Genomic DNA, 22,902 nt, shown 5'->3' on the forward strand with positions numbered 1-22,902 from the left:
CTAAAAATGTCCCTTTCCATGCTTCACTCTTTAACCTTAAATCTTTTAACACACTCACTTCTGGCCCCAATAAATTGAAGCCATGCTACTCAGTGAAAAGCCTATATTAAAGGAATGAAAGTGTCTATACCTATGAACATCTTGTTTCCAGATTTGTCTGGGTACTAATTATCTGGGGTAGATTATTTTCTCATTATCTTTAGCAATTTACTTAGGTCCATGCATGTGTCTGTCAGTAGTTCCTCTTGTCTAATCAGTTGTTGTTTCTTAGAAAAGCAATTCCTCAGGAAATTCAATGATAAATTATTTCTTGGAGCATTCCTGAGTGTGGAAAATAAGTTGACAGTATTCAAAGAGCACTTGTCACATGTATCCCACTGAATTGATATGTTTGTATGTACTATATTGAATATTCAACAACAAATTCCAAAATGAAATCAAAATAAAAGTTTTGTTGTTTTGTCAGCTGTTTATTCTATATGTTCAAAACCACAAGGCCATTGTAAGGACAGTAATAAGCCTTTATAAACCTTTCCTGTATGGTGAAGTTTTTTATTCTACTTTCCTGAGTGGAACCTCATTATTATGATTATTTTAATTATTTTTTCTATTTCATTAAGTAATCATAATTTTAGAAGTTATTTATAGATGAGTTTTAAACATATGCTGTATGCCCCACCACCAGTGTCAACTTCCTTTCACGAGGGGTCCCATATGCCTCCGCAGGCTGCCACCCTACAAGCACATTTTAAGGTTTGGTTGTTGTAGTTTGGTTCTCACACTTTCAGCATTGTTAAGCCTGCAATTCGGATCTATAATTTTACTCCTCCACATTCCAATAAACTCAGGGTCCCTGATCTTAAATCTCCCTTTACTTTACTTTCTCATCTTCCTCCTTCCACTGCTCCTCTTGATATATTTACATTTTTGTCCTTCTTCCTATGGAATCTCTTTATTTTTAAAGGAATTCTGTTTTATGAGTGAGAGAATATACAACTGTGAATTATTCTGTAAGTTTAAAATATTCTACAGTGTAAAATCTATTGCATGCACTTCTCAATTGAGAGATTTAAATGTAGTATTCCAAGAAAAAACAATTTAAGAATACAATAAAGGCAGGGTATGGACTTAGAGTTGACCTTTTCTATTCTACTATCAGACTCTCTTTGTGAAAAGAATGAAGTGTTTTGTAGATTTAATTCAAAAACTGAAAATCCCTGTGGTTTGGGGAATAAACTGTGAAGGCAAGTAGCAAGAGGAATTAAAAGTACATTTAATTTTATTTCTATTTTTAGTCTGGCAAATGGGTACAGCTTCAGTTGACTGAGTCACAGCCAAATCTCCTAGAAATTGGTACCAGTCAAGATGAAACCAAACAACTTCTTCATGATCATGAAGTTCTTTTGGCCAAGCTTAAGGTAAGATATTATACAAAATCAAAACAAAACTTGGAAAGTGTTTCATATAGTTTTTAAATTTTTTGTGTTTCCTTTGATATCATTGGTCCTAGAGCTGGTTTAATATAATAAAGTCATCTAGGTAATAGTTATTTATGACTAAACACTAGCATTAGAGACAAATAAAAGAATTTAAAAATATTTCTCTAATGTGATAGAATGATGGAATGTAAAAATATTTTTACTAGAGGAATAAGTAATTTTTATTTCTATCTGTTTCTGTAAGTTTTCCACTATTTTTTCATGTTATACAAAGTCACAAAAACAGATCTAAGCGTTCTATTGTTGATATCTGTTGGCGAATAATATAGTGGCTTCCATCCACACATAGGCATACTCTAATTTGCTCGACTACTAAAATGATTAGATTTGGTATTTAATATTTGGAGTTTTTGAAACCAAATAATAATTGGTGAAATTAGAGTTATCATTCCATGATGTAGTTTTTTATTTGAGTCTAAATATCACATTGACTTTGAGATTTCCAAATAAGGGATCAAATCAGAATCAACTGTATTGATTTGGGGGGCATGTTTTACCTACTATTTCATGAGTGGTTCTCCATGCAGGGGATATGTTGCAGCAAGTATAACACTCACATGTACTTGGCCTTAGTATGGCTCAGAGGGAGAGTAGGTCTTGATCCAGCTACTGCAGAGATATGTCCTGATATTTCTGCCAAAACATATGACCAAATTATCCCAGCAGGCATCTGAGCAGGGGTCAGGAGCACTGAGCAAGTAAAGGGGGGGTGAGGAGTCAGTGAGAGAGTAGAGACTGGGTTGATGCTTGAGTTTCTCTAGCACTCACTTATGGACATCATTTATGAAATACAAATAAAAAGATGTGATTATTGTTAAGGATTCAAGACAGAGACAGACACTTAAGCCTTAGGTGATCATTTTCTGAGCCCTGTGTTGCAACCAGATTTTGAGAAATGAAATTCACAGGCAAATGAATATTGTCATGAGATCAAAGAAGTTTGATTCAGAGACTAGTAATATCTAGCTAGGCTGCTTAGGCTGCTTTTCTACTATTGCTGTTTTCTTTGAACATCTACACTAACTTTAGATTTCTACAAACAAAGCACAGAGGACTTGGCTAATCTACCTGACAGTGTGAGCAAAATGGTCCAGTGCTCACTCATTGCTATGTGGTGCTATTGAGGTATATCTGGCAATACTGATCAGGAGTCAGGGTGGAAATTAGGTGATATTAAAGTATTAACTAGAGGGGTCATGTACCTGCCAAATATATGCATCAGTCTTTTGATGTATCTTTTCAGACTTTGGACAGTGGTTTTCAAATTTGATAGTAGTAAAAAGAATTAGGTAGTCAGACTAAGAAATTGAAGAACTAGTACTAAAATATCTATAGGATCCAAGAACACAGAATTTCTTCTTTTATTTAACAAAGGTTTTGGGGGACAGAGAGATAGTATTTGTGTAGGGTTTGTTTGTTTGTTTGTTTGTTTGCATGCATTTCACTTGGATTAAACAGCTGGAATCCCATATGTTCCCCTAAGCACATTCAGGAATGTACCTTGAAAGCAGGGGCCGGTGAGGTGGTGCTAGAGGTAAGGAAGCAAGCGCTAGCCAAGGAAGGACCGCGGTTTGATCCCCCGGTGTCCCATATGGTCCCCCAAGCCAGGGGCAATTTCTGAGCGCTTAGCCAGGAGTAACCCCTGAGTATCAAATGGGTGTTGCCGAAAAACAAAACAAAACAAAACAAAAACAAAACAAAAAAGAACTGTACCTTGAAAGCACATAACAGAAAAATGTTCTACTTTAATGCTAATTAAATCACTAACTAGTAGAATCTGGCTAGCAACTCAAAGTCTTGCTGCAATTCCATGAATTGTATAAATGCAACATTTTCCTATCAATATCTGCCCATTAACATTAAGTTTACCCTTAATAGACTCCTAAGTTTCCAACTCTTTCTTCTGTACCTTCCAACTCTTTGAAGTTATCATGACCTTGAAAGCACATCCTTTCCCAGTTCCCATTTGTGCCCAGATAACATTTTCAAGTCTACTAATAAATTGGAGTGGGGATGATTATGGTAATCTGAGTCTTCCAGACTGTCTCTTGGACCTCAAACATATATTTGTCCAGGCCCACATCTATAGGGTAAATGTATTTTTTTTTAATTTTTATTTTGACCATATTGGCTTACATATCTTTCACAGTAGTATTTTAGGTACATATTAACATTGAATCAGGGGCATACCCATCACCAAATTTGTCCACCCCCCACCCCTGTTCCCTTCCTCCAACCCATATCCTCCAGAGTAAGTGGTCCCCTCTGTGTCTAGCTTACTACCAGTGATCATATATCTGTTTGGTCCTGGTACCCTCCCTTGTTTCCCCCTCTATTTGAGAGGCAGAGCTAGATAGCTTGAGTTATGTGGTTTTGTTTGAAGAAAAGAAAAGCAATAGAATGGGGTAAAAAAAAAATCAAATAAGCTGAAAATGGGCGGAGTCCTTCTAAAGGTTTTCAACCTCAGTTTGAGAGAGGACAAGAAAAAGGTAATTGAAACACTGCAACAATACAGAAAGAAATATTAAATAAAATATCCAGTGAGCACTACAGCAATAAAGACAAGCACCACACAATATAAGTTCCCATCAGCCAAAGTTATGTTTTAAGTTCAGGCTAGAATGCATTTGGGTTTTTCATTAATAGAATCCATCCTCAGAAGTGACTTATGATACTAGGTTTTAAAATATTTTTATGCCATTCTTTGGGCTTTGAAGTTCCTTCTTAGAGTTTAGATTTTTTAAGCTATAAATAGGAGAAGATGGATTCACATGTATTGTAGATATAACACTAATTTGCTGTGATCTTGGGACATTTTCTATTTCTACTGTTAGGATAAGAACATGAGTGAAAGACCTCTGATTTTACACAAAGGCCTAGATGCATGATATCTGAATGTCTATCTCCTTTATACTCCCCACACTCCACCTGCCATTCAATGAACCAATCAACTCAAGAATTTTAAGTGGAAGCATCATTTTAACCTATGCTTTTAGTAAAGAAATTAACAGAACAATTTAATTTCTTTTTCTTTTTCTTTTTTTGTTTTTGTTTTTGTTTTTGGGCCACACCCAGTAACATTTAGGGATTACTCCTGGTTATGCGCTCAGAAATCGCTCCTGGCTTGGGGGACTGTATGGGATGCCAAGGGATCAAACTGTGGTCCATTCTAGGCTATTGAGGGCAAGCCAGATGCCTTACCACTTGCACCACCAATTTAAAATTTCTTTTAAAAATAAAAAAATTGCTTCAATTTTGCTAACAAAATACATTAAAATAACAAAAATGTAAATTTTCTAATGCAAATAGGTCATAGACTAACCAATTTACTAGTTAGAGTGCTTTCAGGATAGGTACTATCTTAATTCATAAAAGAAAATTATTGACATTTTAATATGAGCTTTTTGAATAATGAAAGACTAGTATGTAGATCAATAGGTCAATACTACTTAATATTTAATATTCCATCTAGTCCTTTTCATATGCCCAGGGCCTGTCCATTTATTCTCATTATAAAGAAGATACCTTGTGTAATGATTGGAAGGTGGAGAATTCACTGTCAGTCCATTCATTCTGATTCTGTCAGGCAAAGCATTTATTAGCCTCCATGTGCTCTGATTCTTCATTTGAAAAGTGACAATAACTGTTCCTCCAAAACATCTAAAAAATAAATTTGGAGAATGAATGCAATGATATACTAAGGTCTGGTCTTAAAAGGAAAAATGTAACACATTTGTTATATTAGTGATTAATATATCAAATTAATTTGTTTAAGTTGATAGAAAATTAATTTTTTCTTCCATTGAGAGCAATATCAAAACTTGATAATATAGGGCAGAGCAGTGACACAAGCAGTAGGGCGCTTGCCTTACATGCACTAATCTAGGACAGACTGCGATTCGATCCCCTGGTCGAATCCATATTCGATCCCATATGGTTCCCCAAACCAGGAGCGATTTCTGAGTGCATAGCCAGGAGTAATCCCTGAGTGTCACTGTGTGTGGCCCAAAACCCAAAAACAAAAAAACAAACAAACAAAAACTTGATAATATAGACTAGAAAGAAAAATTTCTGAAACAGAATTTTTTTTTTTAATTTTTGGGTCACACCCAGCAGCGCTCAGGGGTTACTTCTGGCTCCACGCTCAGAAATCGCTCCTGGCAGACTCCGGAGATCATATGGGATGCCGGGATTCGAACCACCATCCCTCTGAAAGCAAGGCAAATACCCAACCTCCATGCTATCTCCCAGACCACTGAAACAGAAATTTTATGAGTGCATCTGATGTCTAAGCCTCAGAGATATTTTTAATTTCCATTCATTTACTTAGAAATTCACATAAAGTGTCCAGAGGAAAAAATATTTATATGTTTTTAGTAGTAAAAGCATAATTATGGAGGAAAGCACCAACTCCATTAAGGTATCTATATTCCTAAACCATCCTTAGATGATTCCAAGTGAGGAAAAAAAATTGAGGAAAGAGCAGGGGAAGAATATGAGCAGGGAAAGAAGATAGTTATGGCCATAGTCAACATTATATCTTTAGGTATGCAAGAGAGAAGTGTGAAGTTTGAAAAAACACACAGTAATATTTAACTCATGTGAAAGAAGAAATAAAGCAAGTAAACAAAATATCAAAATCCCCTTGCCCACGCGTACATTATGGGAACAAAGTGGTGGTTACCAGTGGGAAGGCAAAAGTGGGTGGATTATAGGGTAAAATATATGATGGTCAATGAAAACTAGGCTTCTAATGTTGATAATAACAAGCTATATACAGATGTCAAGTATGTTACAAATCTTCCAAAAAAATTTTTAACAAAAAACTATAAAAGCTTATCACTAAAGCATGTATTTATATATAAAAATACATATATATAAATATATGTATATATAAGTATTTTGTGAAGAATAACACTTTGAGTTGCAGAGTAGTAAAAATATTACAAGTCTGAGATGACTCATAGATCTATTGGTTTCTTAATTCTGAATTTTTTTGTCCTAATTATATATTTGTCCTAATTATATTCACTTAGCTAGAAATGCTTATGGTTGCAGCCACAAGCATGGAATGAATCCCTAGCATCTCATATGATTCTCTGGGCATGATCCCAGAGTAGACCCTGAGCACTGCTGGGTGTGGCCACCCCGTTGAAAAATCTTTTTCTTAAGTAAGAAGCAGGTGGTTTTAATGCTGTAAATTGTAGTGGATGTTCATTACAATAATACTATTATGAGGGCTAAAGAAATAGTACAGGAAGTAAAGCTCTTGTCTTTATTGCAGCTGACCCCACATATGGTTTGTCAAGCAAAGCCAGGCATCACTTCTGAAGGTAGAATCCGTAATAGGACCTTAACACTGCTAGATATGGCCAAAGTAAACACAAAATGCTGTGAAGTGATCGCCATTATTTTCCAAATGTTTTCATACCAATGGTTATGGTGATGAAACATCATGTCTGTTAAGCAATGGCCGATTCCTCCACTAATGATCTCCAATCTACTGTGAATCTCTATGAATTTTATGTATCCTTTGTTTATGTATCATATATAATTAAATCAAATAATAGTTATCTAACTTATTTCACTTAATGTAGGTTTGAAAGTTTTATAATGTTGTAACAAGTATCAGAATGTCACTCTTTATAAATGAATACTATAAAGTAATAAAATGAATGATATATGGATAACACTTTATACATTCACCCACCAATGAACATATCTTCATTTGCACTTTTTAATTTATAGCAAATAACACTAAATAAATCTGTTAGATATAATTATCTGAGTAGTTATATTTAAGCTTTAAATATTTAAGCTTTAGAAACTACTGGAACATATGACACTTCTTTATTTACCTGTTGAGGAAACACAAAAATGTCTTTATAATAGCTGTAACATGTTGCATTTCTATTAGCAGTGTTCAAGTTTTCCAGTTTCTCCATTTTGTTCCCAGGGCTTGTTATTTTCTGTTTTGTTTTTCCCTTCTAGTAAAACCATGTTTATAGGTCTGAAGTTGTGTCTCAAAAATGGTTTTAATTTGTATGTCCCTAATGGCCAATAATGTCAAGTATATTGTCATGTATTTACTGAACAATTGTCTATATTCTTTGGAGAGAATTTCAGGTCATGCTTTATGGGGCTCAAGGGATCAGGAAGTTGTAGGGACCAAGCACAGCACTCCAGTGTGCAAGAAATGCCCCAAACCTTAAAACCATCTCGCTTGTCCTTTTGCCCATTTTATTGGCATAAAATATTTTGTTTGTTTTTCATTGTTGAATGTTGAGAATTCTTTATATACTCTGGAAATGGAAATACAGGATAGACAGAATCCAGTTAGATCTCCAGCAACACATGGTCCCTGGAGGCTACCAAGAACTGCTAGGGTGGCTTGTTCTCCCCAGCATTACAGGGCCTGAGTAACTCTGAATTCTTGGAACCTTGTATTGAACCTCTAGCTTGGTTGATAGAAACTCAGCAGATGTAATGCTTGTAACCCTGAACACTGTTTGGGAGGCTCTCCTTATTAAAAAGGCATTGTTCTGCATTCTGGATATCAAATATAAGGATTTCTCACTTTCTTGATAAGATCTTTAAATATTGTATTTTCAATTGTTGTGCAATTTGACTTATACTGCTATACTAAAGAAACTCATTGCATGCTTATTTTGAATGCAATATACTCATGTGGACAAGATTTGAAAAGCACAAACATTTTGTATTTTCTGTCTCATTGTAGTATTTTACCCATAAATTGGAAATTTCTGCTGACTCAGGGATGGGTTAATATTGCATTCATTTCTCTGTTTTCTTCACTATAGAAATGAAGGGGTAAAACTAGGGGAAGTTGGTAGAACTAAGGGTAACATTAGTCTCCCTGGGTCTCTCTGCAGGCCCTGGTTGCCCTGGGTTTGTAGGTTCCCAGTTCCCTGCTTTGACTGACTTGGCCAGATCTCCCTGCCTAGAAGATGCAGACACAGCCACCAGGATAGTGGAATCTGTGCTTGTTCATCAGATGCAACTTTCTCCACAGCAGTAGTTCCAAGGACTGGATTTTAGGAAGAAAATGGAAAGCCAAGTCAATTTTATCTCCTGGGCTTTCTTTGTCAATAATAAGAACAGAGACAATTGATCCATATCTGACCTTGATGTCTGTTTCACCATTGATTGAAAATCTCGATTGAAGAAATGAGATTAACTGACATCTTCCAAATTCTACCACTAAATTTTTCTGTGCTCAGCATTCTTAAAATGCCAAGTCCATGGCTTTCATTTCAGGTATCCTTTTCAGAAAGTTACTCCAAGAAGGTAGGAAGGACACAGTAATCCTGCAGAAGTGATGATCATCCAGTTTAATTTTTTTCAGGCTTTTGAAAATGTATTTTTTCTCATTAAAAAATGAAAATGGCATTGTCTGTCACAACTAGCAAGCAACAAAAGCCCCTAAAACTTGTCCCGTCTCAGATGCACATTCCTAGTCTATAGTAATTTCTTTTTGTAGACTTTCAGTTCCAGTGAACAGTGTACAACTGTGGAGTGAAGTAAAATTTGAATAGCAACTTTAAGATTTGAAAAACACTACAACCCCTCAAAAATTATATTCATTTTTATTAAAAAATGTTGAGGTGAGAGAAAAAAGAGTCCACAATAATAGGCATGGAGCTGAATATATTGCAAACATCACAAATAATATGCTATTTCTTTGTGCTAAGCAGGTGCTCAGAATATCACCTTACCTAAAGAAGAATTCATGCAATTACCTTGATTGATGGCCTGAAAAGAAATTCTGTAAGAGGAACTTTTGTAGGCACAGACTAAAGTATCAAAAAAAAAAAAAAATTGGACAGGACATTCACTTAGTCCCTCTCCTGGTTTAGCAGTCAAGGTTGGATTCTTTGGCAGATGCTTAAAGAAAGGCCGAGGGAAAATATGAAGCACTAATCATTTTACTTCGTGGTAGGCATAGTGTGTGACAGAGATCTGGCAGGAAAAAGGTAATCTCTACATTTCTGCAGAGAGCGACTCATTTAGAGCAAGTACTGACCACTGTTTTGACAACTTTGGAGTACACAGAAAGATGATAATGGATTGATTCTTTGGCACTCCTCCAATTTAGAAGTGGGGTTTCTGTTCTTTTTTTAATACTGCACTTACTCTGAGACTACTTTGATGAACAGATTTTTAAGCACAGAAGATACAGTATCAGTCTGATTCCAGTCTCAGGAGAATGTTCACTATTACCTTCAGTAATTTCAGATAGTCTTTCTTGGATCTCAGCCAACCTGTGAGACAGTCGGGCAGCACTGTGGAGAGGTCCATGTGGAACAACAGCACTGGTTGTGCTCTGGGCTCATAGCCAAACAACCTGCCAGACATGAGGGGAGCCATCTTCCGGAGTCTATTTCCCAGCGGACCTGAGTGGCGTAGAAAGAAATCTTCTTCACAAGTCCCCTTAAATTGAGAATTATGAACAAAATAAAGAGCTATTTTAAGCCATGTGGATTTGGGCTAACAAAACCTATTGCTGTCTTGTTTGTCACACAACAATAGATAATTGGAAGAGAAGGCAATAGGCATGAAGGTGTCCTTCAGTGATTTTGAAACAGCAGCCACAAATGAAAAGGCAGCAGCAGAAGAAAACAATTTTACACAGGGAGACTGTTGAGAAGTGGAAGTAGGATTCTCTAAAATTAAAAAGCTGGCATTGTAGTAGACATGGCAAATAACATGATAACTATATAGTTTGTGAATATTTACACATCTTTTCACATTTTTATAGAATCATCTCATTGGAAACATAACAGTGTCCATCAATGAGGTAATGCATTTATAAATCCATCTCAAGTTCTTTCATACTGTCGTCCAGTATGAAACAGTGTGTAGAACTCCAGCCTTCTTACTGTGATATTGATAGTCTCTCATGTTGTTAAACATGGTGTAGTCTGGGCTTGATGCTCTTTGTGACCAAATAAATTTTTATTTGAAGTTGGTCAAAAGTCAGAATCACAACAAACAAATTTGATTTTAAAAGCTTATAGTCTCCAACTGTTCATTGTTTATAAAGTAGTTTTTCTTTTAAAATATAAGTCAAAAACCAAAACTTAGTCACTGAAAACAAAATTTGAAGTCATTTTTAGGACAAATGTTCTCACTTTGAGATTTGGAGTGACAGAACAGAATTGTGAGGGTTTAAATCTTTAAATGAGGATTGGCCATAGTAAAACTGCAAAGGATCTAATCTAACCCCAGGGATATTTCTGAGTGCAGAGTCAGGAGTAAGCCCTGAGCACCTCGGGGTGTGGCCCCCAAACCAATTAATCAATAAAGCTTATTTTAAAAAATGTTAGAATTGCACGGATCAGACCGGGTTCAATCCTCGGCCTCTCATATGGTCAGTCCCCGGAGACTGTCTGGAGTGATTCCTGAATGCTGAGCCAGAAGAACCTCTGAGTGCCACTGGGTGTGGCTCAAAGACCAACCCCCCCCCCAAAAAAAAAAAAAGTTAAAATTGAGTATTAGATCTAGTTTCAGGGCAAATAAGAATAAGCAGCAACCTCCTGTCTCAATTAAGTGTGATTTTTTTTTTTTTTTTTTTGGTTTTTGGTTTTTGGGCCACACCCAGCATTGCTCAGGGGTTACTCCTGGCCGTCTGCTCAGAAATAGCTCCTGGTAGGCACGGGGGACCATATGGGACACCGGGATTCGAACCAACCACCTTTGGTCCTGGATCAGCTGCTTGCAAGGCAAACGCCACTGTGCTATCTCTCCGGGCCCAAGTGTGATTTCTTATGCTGGCAAAAACATCTGAGTAAAGGCAGAGGCAGACTAGAAATAGAAGAGAATTGCAAACACCATGGAAACAACAGAGTTACTTTTTTAACTCCAAAGTTTCCCAACTTGAATTTAAGGGCAATTTGACACCCTAAAGTACACAAAAGACATAAGCAAAAGTCTTCTGTTTCTGGGCAGGAGCGATAGCACAGCAGTAGGGCGTTTGCCTTGCATTCGGCCAACCCAGGACGGATAGTGGTTCAATTTCCGGCATCTAGTATGGTCCTCGGTGCCTGCCAGGAGCGATTTCTGAGTGCAGAGCCAGGAGTAATCCCTGAGTGCTGCAGGGTGTGGCCCAAAAACAAACAAACAAAAAAGTTTTCTCTTCTGGTGCAGTCGAAAGAGGATTACTGTGTGTGGAACTGAAAGGAAACACACTGCTTTTTGTTGTTAGTTGTTTGTTTTTTCTTTGTCTTTTCTCTTTGTTCCTGCACAGGCAATCTCCCAAAGGTAGCAGTTATGGGGAAGGTGGAATCTTCCAAGCAGTTGTCTCACCTTCTGAGTAAGGAAATCTTTCTCTTGGAGCTGAGTTTGTGTCTGTTCCTCCCACTTCTTCATACCCACACTTCAGATCAGAGGACCAGGCTTCCCTGGTGAAAATGTCAGGGGATGAGTCTTTGGGAGGACAAAGCAGCCAGCAGAGGTAAACACCTCTATTTAGCTTTCCAAATCAGATAGATGGTTATCCTATTTTCATGTGGGCCTGATTTCTACTGGAGATAGAACATGGAATTTCAAATTCCGTTTTGTAGGACATGCTGTTTTTCTTTTAAGTTTCTACTCCAAGCATATTCCATGTTTCAATATAATTAGAACTAGGAAAACCCAAACCACGAAGGCTATTGCTGATATTTTCTGAGAGCCTAAGGTTTTTGGCTTGGTGATCCCTAAGGCCATTATACTTTTATTAACATGTTGGAAAGGAAACACTTTGCTAGTGTGTTTTAGAAAACAATAAATAAAAATATTAATGCAAACCTCGGAAGCAAGCACCAGGTAATTTAAAGTTTTTAAAGTAACATATAACTTTTAGCATGAAATACATTAGTAAAGGGTAAATTCTCAAATATGTATTTTAAGTTTTAACTTTAAGAAACTTGAAAAACAAGGGGGCAGAGCAATTGAATAGTGGTTTAGGTGTTTGCCTTCCATGCAGTTGACTCAGGTTTGATCCCTGACATCACATAAGGTCCCTCACGCCTGCCAGGAGTAATTTCTGAGTGCAGAGACAGGAGTAATCAGTGAGTGTCACAAAATGTGCCCCCAAAACAAAATTAAAAAATAATTGAAAGGGGAAAGCAGGCAGAATAAAAAGGGGGAATAAAGAGCAAGAATCAATGGCACTGAAAACATAAAAATCAATAAAATCAATAACTCTCTTGCCAGACTGAAATGCAAAAAAAATAAAAAGACAACATTTATTAGCATTGAATATGCAACATAAAATCTCATGTTGCATAAATAAACTTCACTGATATAGAATTATAACATGTAGATATACTGTGAACAATTCCATACACATAAACTCAACAGGAATGAAATGAAACAATTTTTTCAAAGCTGTAGTCACTATAACTAAGTGAATATGAAGACAAGAAACTAATGATATTGTTTTAATAACATGCTTAATTTATCTTAATATATTAAAAGTAGTAGTCATTATAAACATCATTAAGATAATTTTTATTGTCCTCAAAATCAGTATGTACTTTTGCTAACAACACAAAGCAATTTGAACTTGGCTTAATTTCAAATGCCTTGTGGTTATCATATTGAATGGTAAAGATTTAGACATTTAAGAAGGTCAGTTCTTCTAGGAATAAAAAACAGTTTATTTTTAATGCAGCAAATATCTACTTATAACCAAAGCAATTTAAAAAGGAACCTGAAAAAATTATGAGATTAAATTTATTTTAAGGGCAAAAAAACCCTGGTCAAATTATTTTTTTTTTGTTTTGTTTTTTGTTTTGTTTTTTGGGCCACACCCTGTGATGCTCAGGGGTTACTCCTGGCTATGCGCTCAGAAGTTGCTCCTGGCTTCTTGGGGGACCATATGGGACGCCGGGGGATTGAACCACGGTCCGTCCTAGGCTAGCGCAGGCAAGGCAGGCACCTTACCTCCAGCGCCACCGCCCGGCCCCTGGTCAAATTATTTTTAAAGACAAATTTTCTGAGGCAATTAAGTAAATAGTGTTTTTAGACAGTATGATAAGAGGAGTAGAAATATTTTTCATAGGGTAATGTTCAAAGAGTTATGTGTATAATTATGTTTATTCATGTGATTTTCAGCTACTATGGTTTGTTTTATTTAAAGAAGTAATTGGATGGTTACTGAGAGATAGCACAGTTTGCCTTGTAAGCAACCCGCCCAGGTTCCATCGCCATCTTCATACAAAGTTTCCAGAGACCACCAGGAGTGTTTCCTAAATGGACAGACAGGAGAAAACCCTAAGCATCTCCAGATGCCTCAAACTAAAACAAACAAACAAACAAACAAGCAAACAACTGGATCTGGAGAGGATTGGGTGCTCACATTGCACAGTTGACCCCGGTTCAACCCTGGGCATCTCTTATGGTCCCTTGAGCCTTGCCAAGGCATTTTTCCTTAAATAAAATAGAATTAAAAAGTAACTACTACAAAGGAATTACATAAGCTTTTTTATTTTTGTTGTTGTTGTATTTTGCAGGGGTCACATCTGGTAGTGTTCAGGTAGGGCTTCTCCTGGCTCTGTGCTCAGAGATCACTATTGGATGTGCTCAGGGGACCATATGGGATGGTTGGGATGGAACCTGAGTAAGTCATGATCAAGGCAAGTGTGCTACCAACCTGTATGCTCTCACCCCTATATAACTATTTTGAAACAATGATAGAAATATTGTATTAATCTAGTTTGAAAGGCAATTATTTAATGATGAATGACCTGATTGTAGTCTGGAGGTTTTATTGCCTTAGTGAGTTCATACATAATTAATTTGTTATTCATTCTTCATCTATACCTTAAATTATATTACTTAATAGTGATAATCATATTAGAGACTAAATGCAGCTAAAAATCTAAAATTAGTTGAAAAATTTTTGTTAATATTCTTACTTATTTATTTATTTTTTAATTTAACTTGTTTTGGTTCTGCTTGGTACAAAATTCTAGGAGAAAAAGTCTTGCTTTGGATAAAAGCTCAGGTCAAAACCAGGGCACAGAGAATGTATAGTCTGTCATTTTTTATTAATATCTTTATTTAAGCACCTTGTTTACAGACATGATTATAGTTGGGTATCAGTAATATAAAGAACACCCCCTTTCACCAGTGCAACATTCCATGCACAAATGCCACCTATCTTCCTTACTCCCCCCACCCCAGCCTGTATTTGAGACAGGCTTTCTACTCCTCTCACTCATTGACATTGTTATGATAGTTGTCAGTGTAATTATTTTTCTAACTGTATTCACCACTCTTTGTGGTGAGCTTCATATATTCTTGATTAATTTTGCTTAGTACTGGTTAACAGATCCCTAAAAGTTGTATATTTTGGTACATTAGTGATTCATGGATAATAAAAACAAGGACATATCTATTATGTTAGCAAATTTCTGAAAAGAGCTATCTTAAATTTTTCTTTGTATCACTTAATTCTTTTATAGATATTTCAAATATAAATTGCCTTTATGATTGTAAGTGATGACTTAAGACTGTAATATCAAAAAGGTATGCAAATATTATTGAAAGAATATGATAGTAAGTACTTGAATGCTTAGAGATAGTTATTGACCAATAAGTTCTTGTTTTTAAAGACCCTGTTTTGTATATGTTGCTTATTTAAATGAAGTAAAGATTTAAATCTTTGGCAATTCTTGTTTTATAGAACTAGGTCAACCACCTGGGGAAAAAGTTAAATAATTCAGATTAGTGTAACAAATAATTATACTTTGGGGGATTTTCTTCCCCCTCCAAAAAAAAACATAAAAAACATTCTATATTACTTGCTATTTAAAACTGACCTGCAGAATGTTTAAATAAAATAGGAGTATCAAACATTTTAATCAATAATCATCATGATAATTTCCTTTGCATAGATCAAGTATGTGCTTCCACAAAAAGAGAAATAGTTAAACTAATAAATAGAATTTAACAATTTAACATAGTTACTAGAAGTTTCATCTTATATGTAAGATTATAGGCTATTTACTATACACACAGTTCAAAACTGTGTAAAGGGAAATTAAATCTAGAAGAATTTTCAACCCTTTGAAAAACTTGCATATTAAGTTATGTTTAGCATCAACATATTGTCATTATATGGTATATATATATATATATATATATATGTTTAGCAGCAACAATTGTCAATATATGGTATGCATAATAATATGAGATAGTAAATATTAAAATTTGCATATGATTAAGGAAGATCAGTACTGTCTCTGCTCAAGTTTCACAATGTCTTATGCCACTATATGTCACTGCAGTTCCAATTTATTTTAAAAAGTGGCATTCAAGGTTCGAATCCCGGTGTCCCATATGGTCCCCTGTGCCTGCCAGGAGCTATTTCTGAGCAGACAGCCAGGAGTAACCCCTGAGCAATGCCGGGTGTGGCCCAAAAACAAACAAACAAAAAAAAGTGGCATTCAAATCATAGGCATTGTAAAATAAAACATACATTAAATTGTTTACAGATGGCTTATGTAAAACTAACCTGTTCGAAAATGGAAGTTTGTATTTGGTTCTCAAAGGGAGGTGATATAAAAGGATTTAAAGTTGAAATGTCATTTCAGATAAATCCAGGGAATGGGATTAGCAACACTACTGGGACTGGAATAAGGAAAATACATATATACAAGTGAAGAGCTATCCAGAGGTGATGCTAAACTGGTATGAAAGACTAGAAAGCAGTGCATGTTGGATTAAGTGGGTGGATTTGTGTCTCTTAAAGCAGGGGAATGAGTTGATAAATACAGGGTTTATAAAAGGTTATTATTGGGGCTGGAGAGATTGTACTGCAGGTAAGGCACTTACTTGCCTAGTGTGCAGCTGACCTGAGTTTAATCCTCAAGCATTCCATATGGGGTGATGGAGAGCCAGGAGTATTTCCTTAGTACAGCCAGGTATGGCTCCAAATTTTTTTTTAAGGTTACCATATATGAAAAGGTAAAATCACTCGAGTAAAAATTTGCAAATGGAGGCTATTAAAAGACTTTAAAACAGACTAGAATTCTAAGAGTAAAGAACAATAAACTTAGATAATTTTGTTATAGCAGTTAGTATAGTGTACTATGCATATAGAAATATTTTGATAGATTAATTTGTAAAAGATACATTATATAATAAAAGATATATTACAAAAATATAGAGGTAGTGACAGAAAATAAAAGATTGTTGAACCTTCAAATTTTATCAGCTAGTAAAAATAAATGCTTCAGTGATACTATAACATAATTGTCAAATGGTGCCATTTTTGAATTGAAAACTATTTTTCATATTTGACATGTTTAGTCACTAATATTATTTTATATTACTTGATATTTAAGACTGACCTGCAGAAATGTTTAGATAAAATATAGAGTATCCTATATTTTAATCAATAATCATCACGATCATTTCCTTTGAATAGATCAGGTATATGCTTCTACAAAAAGGAAATAAACTAATAAATAGAATTTAAACATAGTTACTAGAAGTAAGTTATATTTAGTATCTGTTGAGCAGCAATAATTGTCATTATGTGGTATGCGTAATAGTATGAGCTAGTGAATATTAACACTTGTATATGATTAAGGAAGATCAGTACTGTCTTTGTTCAAGTTCCACAATGAAGAGCATGTTGAAACTATTTCAGGAATAAATGTGAAGACAAGAATAGAGCTGGCCAAAGGGATTTCTCTTCTAAAGTCAGTTAAAGCACAAAGATGATGCTGACTGAGTGGCTTTTGCCAGAACAGTGAACAGGATTAAGAGAACAGGGCAGGCCTCATTATTTAGTGAAGTTAAGAATTAGTGGAGAGTTTTTTATAAATCTGAATTTTTGTTAAAAATTTGGAATGTAAAGAAAAAAAGTAAGAGAAAGATGTTAGGTAACCAGAGGGTCTTACACAATTGACCAAAGATAAGAAATGTATGAGGCAGCTTTCAGATTCTAGATAGTCATTGCGATAAGTTGAATGCAAGGGGAGTGAAGTCCAGTATGGTGACTTTGTGCTTCCATGTTCTCTGACAACTGTTTCTAAACTCAGCACTAGAAACGGTACTAAGCAATTAGGTCATGAATTGGAGGAAATGATATGAAAAGGAATAATCTGCACATGGAATAGAGGAAGGAAGTTCTAAGGAGGTGGTTTTCAATCTGGTCAGCACAAGAACGGCTGGGAACTTGAAAAGAACGCAGGACTCAATTACTCACACCCTAAACCAAAAGAATCAAGGGAATTTTGGGACACTGTCAAAAAGTTTAGAATAGAAACCTGAGGCATAGTGAGAAATACAAAACTCCAGGCCAAATCAGGAGAATCAACCAAGAAACAATCAAATTCAAGAATTTAAAGAGGTCCCATGATGGCACTGAATGGAACCAAACAAAGTACTAGGCAAAATTATTCAGGATCACATCACAAAAGTTTTGGGGAAAGGAAATTTTGAGAGATATAGACAGAAGCATCTTAGGAATCGGCCACTTGATTTGACAGTAAAGAAAGTATCGTTGATCTCAAAACTTTCTGGAATACTTCAGTTTATACTGTTGATCACATCCTCCCCTAAGGGTCCTCTGAAACTGTACCCTATTTCTACTATAGTAATTTTTTTGTAGGAAATTTTATTTTTATTTATGTCTTCCTCATTATATTATGAAAATATTTCTATTCCTCATGGTAGTACTCTGTTAATATTAATTTTTAATAAGTGCTAGTAGCATGAATGACTATAAAAAGAAATACATTATTTACAAAATTGAAGAAACCAAACATAATTGAGCCATTAAAAAAGAAATGTAAAAGAAGAAAGTGGGTAAAGAAAAATAATTATGATAATTTGAGTGGTATTGGCATATCTCCCTCTTCTGGCTCACAACAGTTAGAAGGTTTTAAGAAAACTAAATTATTAATGTACAGAACAGTGGGGCCCTCCTCAGAGAACATGGTGGAGAGATTAATTATTCATGCTATTAGTTTTTCTGATGTGTCATTATTCTTCTTTTAACAGAGCCAAAGATGAGTTTCCAAATAAATTACTGATGATTTTATTTATGGGGACACACTTGGCAGAGCTGAGGGCTTACTCCTGGCTGTGCACTCAGGGACCACTCTTGGTGGGAGCTGAGGAACAATACAGATGCTGGGTTTGGCTGTGTACAAGCCAAATGCCCTACCTGCTGTACTATCTCTCTGGCTCTTCAAGTAAATTATTGATGCCCAATTTTGGAATGCTAAATTCTCTTTCTTTATGAAATATTCCTTGAGCTATGGCCACACCTTAGGGCTTACTATCTACATTTGTTTCCATGGATCTAAAACAGCTCTAAGAAGTACAGTCTCACATTCCAATGTAGCTTGGTGAAATAAAAACTATATTCCATATTTCAAGTGAATTTTTTCAGTTTTAACACCAGAATCAAATATCTTGGGTGTTGTAAAATGGAATGGTGCCTCTTGAAAGTGCTATGCGATGAACTGTTGTGGGGAAGGCAAGAACAAACAACAAATGGTACCTCCAACTCCAGTACACTCTTCCTCATAAGTTAGTGTTGAGTTTGACATTAATATCTTTACACTTTTATATGTGCCTGAACTTCTTAGATAAATATAAAAATTTCTCTTGGAAGAGATTATATTGATATATTAAGTTTTTATCTGAATAATCTTTGTTTAAATTAACTGTAAAAATTATAAAACCTAACTCATAAAATAAGGATGCTCTTGATACAGTAAATTTTTATTGAATGCTCAGTATGTGCTAACCAGTTTTAAATTGTTAATACAGGGCTACAGTGAAGTATAGTGTGTTGAGCATTTACCTTGCACACAGCTGACCTGGATTCATTTCTTGTCTGGCACCCAAAATATCCCTTGAGCCTTGCCAGGTGTGATCCTCTAAACACTGCTAGATGTGGATGCCCCCCAAATAAATAAAATAAAATGTAAATAAAATATTTATATAAAATATATTTAACAAACATTAGGTATTATAAATGTATTAATTATTCTAGTAAACATGTAAGGTGCATTTTATGACAGGCAATGAACCGTGGCAGTTAAGCTTCTAAATCCTACCTGCTGAATATTAATTCCTTGTGTAGGCAAATAGTTCTGAGAAGGTTATAAGTTTTCTCTCTATCTTTATTTCCTCATCTGTAAAAACCAGATAATAACAGTGTTGACATATTAGGTAGGTGTACAAATTCAATGAGTTATATCACTTAATGAATTTAGAACAGAACATCACACATAGTATATTTTTGGTACTTCTTAACTATTATTATTTTTTATTCCATTTTACAAAGGAGGAGACAGGCACACATACAATTACTTGCCACACAAGTGGAATACAGCAAAGCTTCACTCTTAGGTGGTATATCCTTATAAATTCTTAACTGGAACTGGCATGCTGCATGACCACAGCTCATTAGCTACTATCTTACCCCATTCAGGAGGCATGTTTGATTGGGGTGAATTACATCCTAGCTAACTAAAAAATAGACACAGTAATTTATCATTGTTGTTATAAACATAGATCTTGCAGAATTAACAGATACCAAACTGTAGCAGTAGATTCCTCATATGCTGTGTTTTGGCATTTTACTTGGAGGAGAGAGTAGAATTCCATTCCAGGGTAAGGAAAGATATATCCTCAGCCAGCAGAAATGTATAAGGAAAATGACATTGGTAGATAAATAAAGAGATTAAATAACAATGAAATTATAACATCAAAGTACTGTATGATCAAGTGCCCAGATGAAGGAGACTGATGGAGAATCTTCTTGAAGTTCAGGGGAAATTCATTTAAGTTAGCTGGAGTGGTTTTGTGGACATGGTGATCAACTTTGAAATCCACGTATGGAAAGAAGTGATTAAGAAGAAGAGTTTCTAGGGTAGGAAAGTGAGCTACTTCAAGTTAGAAGTAGCTGCTACCTTCCTGACTTCAACTTTGTTGGTCCTGTGAGCAAATGTTAGCTTAATATTGGTATTTATTTATCTTCCTTTTGGTACGAAAACTCCCCAACATTGTAGCTTTCATCAAGTGTTAAGGAATGTGTCCTTCTCTTTGTTGTTGCTTTTGTTTTGTATTCATGCATGAAGAGTTCAAGTTTTCCAGTAAAGCACACAAAAGCATTCTTGAGAGAAGTCTCCATGATTGTTTTCTTAGTCACATCAAAGGCCACAGATATGTAAGTGAAAGGTAATGAACTCTAAACAAATCCAAGGGTACAGACAACTCCTTCAAATAGCAAAAATTGCCATTAATAGTCAAATCCATGCACCTATAGATTATTTATAATTGCATTTTTATCCTCATTTTATAGAGCAGATCAGGAAAAGTCATTTATATGCTAATATGCTAATATTAGAAAAATTAAGACAAAATGCTTTTGTAGAAAGTAAATTCTGCAGAGCTTTTATTGGATGCATTTGAAATATTTGTTTCAAAAGCTTCTTTCACTGAGCTTGAGTAAAATCATGTACTTTTTTTTTTGGGGGGGGGGAGCACAATCAGTGGTGCTCCAGGCTTACTCCTGACTTTGTACTCAAGGATTACCTGTGGTAGGGTTCCAGGAACCATATGAGATGACAAGCCTATGTCAACCATGTAATGGCAAGTGCCCTATCTGCAGTACTATTTCTCCAGCTCCCAAAGAAATCTTTTTGAAACTATTACTGAGCAATAACTTATGTAAAAGAAATTATATTATTTTATTTATATTTAATGGTACTTTAGAATGTCTGGCTCTAAAAACACCTCTTGTACAACACTATATCCTGCTAAACAAATAAATCTTTAGATCTGGGAATCTAAATCAACTGATTCAGTACAATATCAAAAATTTCCAAGTATTTTTTAAATTTTTTTCCTCTCTGTTATTGCTTAAGATTTGGGCATGTACTAGTGATAATAAGGCCAACAGATATTTTACTCATTTGGTTCTAGTACAAGAGCCTATGAAAGTTAAAGAGTTGACACAGAATTTTAATTAAGCAAGGGCTGTGGTCTAGCTTTGAGTTGGAGGCTATTTCTAGTAAGAATGGCTGAGTTCCTTGGGTTTTTCAGCAGCCCATTAACTGAAGCTTCTATTTCATCCTGGAACCCAACCAGATAGCTAGTTGTGTCATTGTGTGCCAGTTGGATGAGAGGCAGCTCTTACAGATAGGCAGGGTAATCTCATCATCGAGCAGGCATGTGAAGTGAGGCTTCCATAGCCAGAATTAGGTGGTGGCATGCTCATTTCTATTGCATCAGAAACATATTTTAAACCAGAAAGCTATTTTGTTTTCCAACAGTGTATATAATTTAAAGCTATACTGAATAAGTATGATGTTAGTAGACTGTATTACCTATGCTGGTAATGAAGTAGAGAGATATACTGCCTATAAAAGGTAGTAGGCAATTTTCAAAGCACTTATTAGCTTAGCTTTATTGTGAATTTTAGTTGCCAGTAACCATGATGCTAGTAGACATTGACTTTTATGGTTATGTATGATAGCACTGATGCCTTTCAGGGAACTATTGTCTTGTCCTCACAAATCTTTAGAAATTCTGATTTTTAAATGACACCACCAAAGAAAATTCCTTCTTCCTTCCTCCCCCTCCTTCATTCCTTCCCTCCCTCCCTTCATCTTTCCCTCCTTCCTTTGTCTTTCATTCTTTCCTTTCTTCCTTCCCTCCTTCTTTCCCTCCTTCCTTCTTTCCTTTCCTTGTTCCTTTCTTCCCTCCTTCCTTCCCTCCCTTCTTCCTTCCCTCCTTTTTTCCTTCCCTCCTTCCCTCCCTCCTTCCTTCCCTCCCTTCTTTCTTCCTTCCCTCCCTACTTTCTTCCCTCCCTCCTTTCTTCCCTACCCTTCCTTCCTTCCCTCCTCCTTCCTTCCCTCCTTCATTCCCTCCTTCCTCCCCTCCTCTCTTCCCTCCTTCCTTCATTCACTCATTTCCTTCCTTCCTCCCTTCTTTCCTTCCTTCTTCCTTTTCCTTCCCTCCCTCCCTCCCTCCCTCCCTCCCTCCCTCCCTCCCTCCCTTCCTTCCTTCTTTCCTTCCTTCCTTCCTTCCTTCCTTCCTTCCTTCCTTCCTTCCTTCCTTCCTTCCTTCCTTCCTTCCTTCCTTCCTTCCTTCCTTCCTTCCTTCCATCCTTCCTTCCTTCCTTCCTTCCTTCTTTCCTTCATTTCAATCTTCTTTTCTCTACACTTTTAGGGTGGTTTGGGTCATACAGAGTGTGCTCAGAGCTAACACTTGCCTCAGTATTTAGAGTTTACTCCTGCTTAGGGTAACAGATGGGAGCCAGAGATCTACCCCTGGGTCTAGTATGCAAATAAGCACCTGCTATACTCTTACCCTTGTTCCTTCTATTTGTAATTTTTTTTAATATTTTGGGCCTTCCACAAGG

General features: G+C 35.8%; 1 protein-coding gene across 1 annotated transcript in view; it reads left to right on the forward strand.

Annotated features, from left to right (window-relative positions):
• Positions 1–22,902, forward strand: part of CCDC141 (coiled-coil domain containing 141) — a 230,691-nt gene that overhangs the window by 2,785 nt on the left and 205,004 nt on the right. Inside the window, exon 2 of the mRNA XM_049773528.1 lies at positions 1,296–1,418. Within this exon, the coding sequence (XP_049629485.1) occupies positions 1,296–1,418 (123 nt within the window). The remainder of the gene's footprint in view (positions 1–1,295; positions 1,419–22,902) is intronic.

Source organism: Suncus etruscus, chromosome 5 (assembly GCF_024139225.1).
Source record: "Suncus etruscus isolate mSunEtr1 chromosome 5, mSunEtr1.pri.cur, whole genome shotgun sequence".
NCBI lineage: Eukaryota > Metazoa > Chordata > Mammalia > Eulipotyphla > Soricidae > Suncus > Suncus etruscus.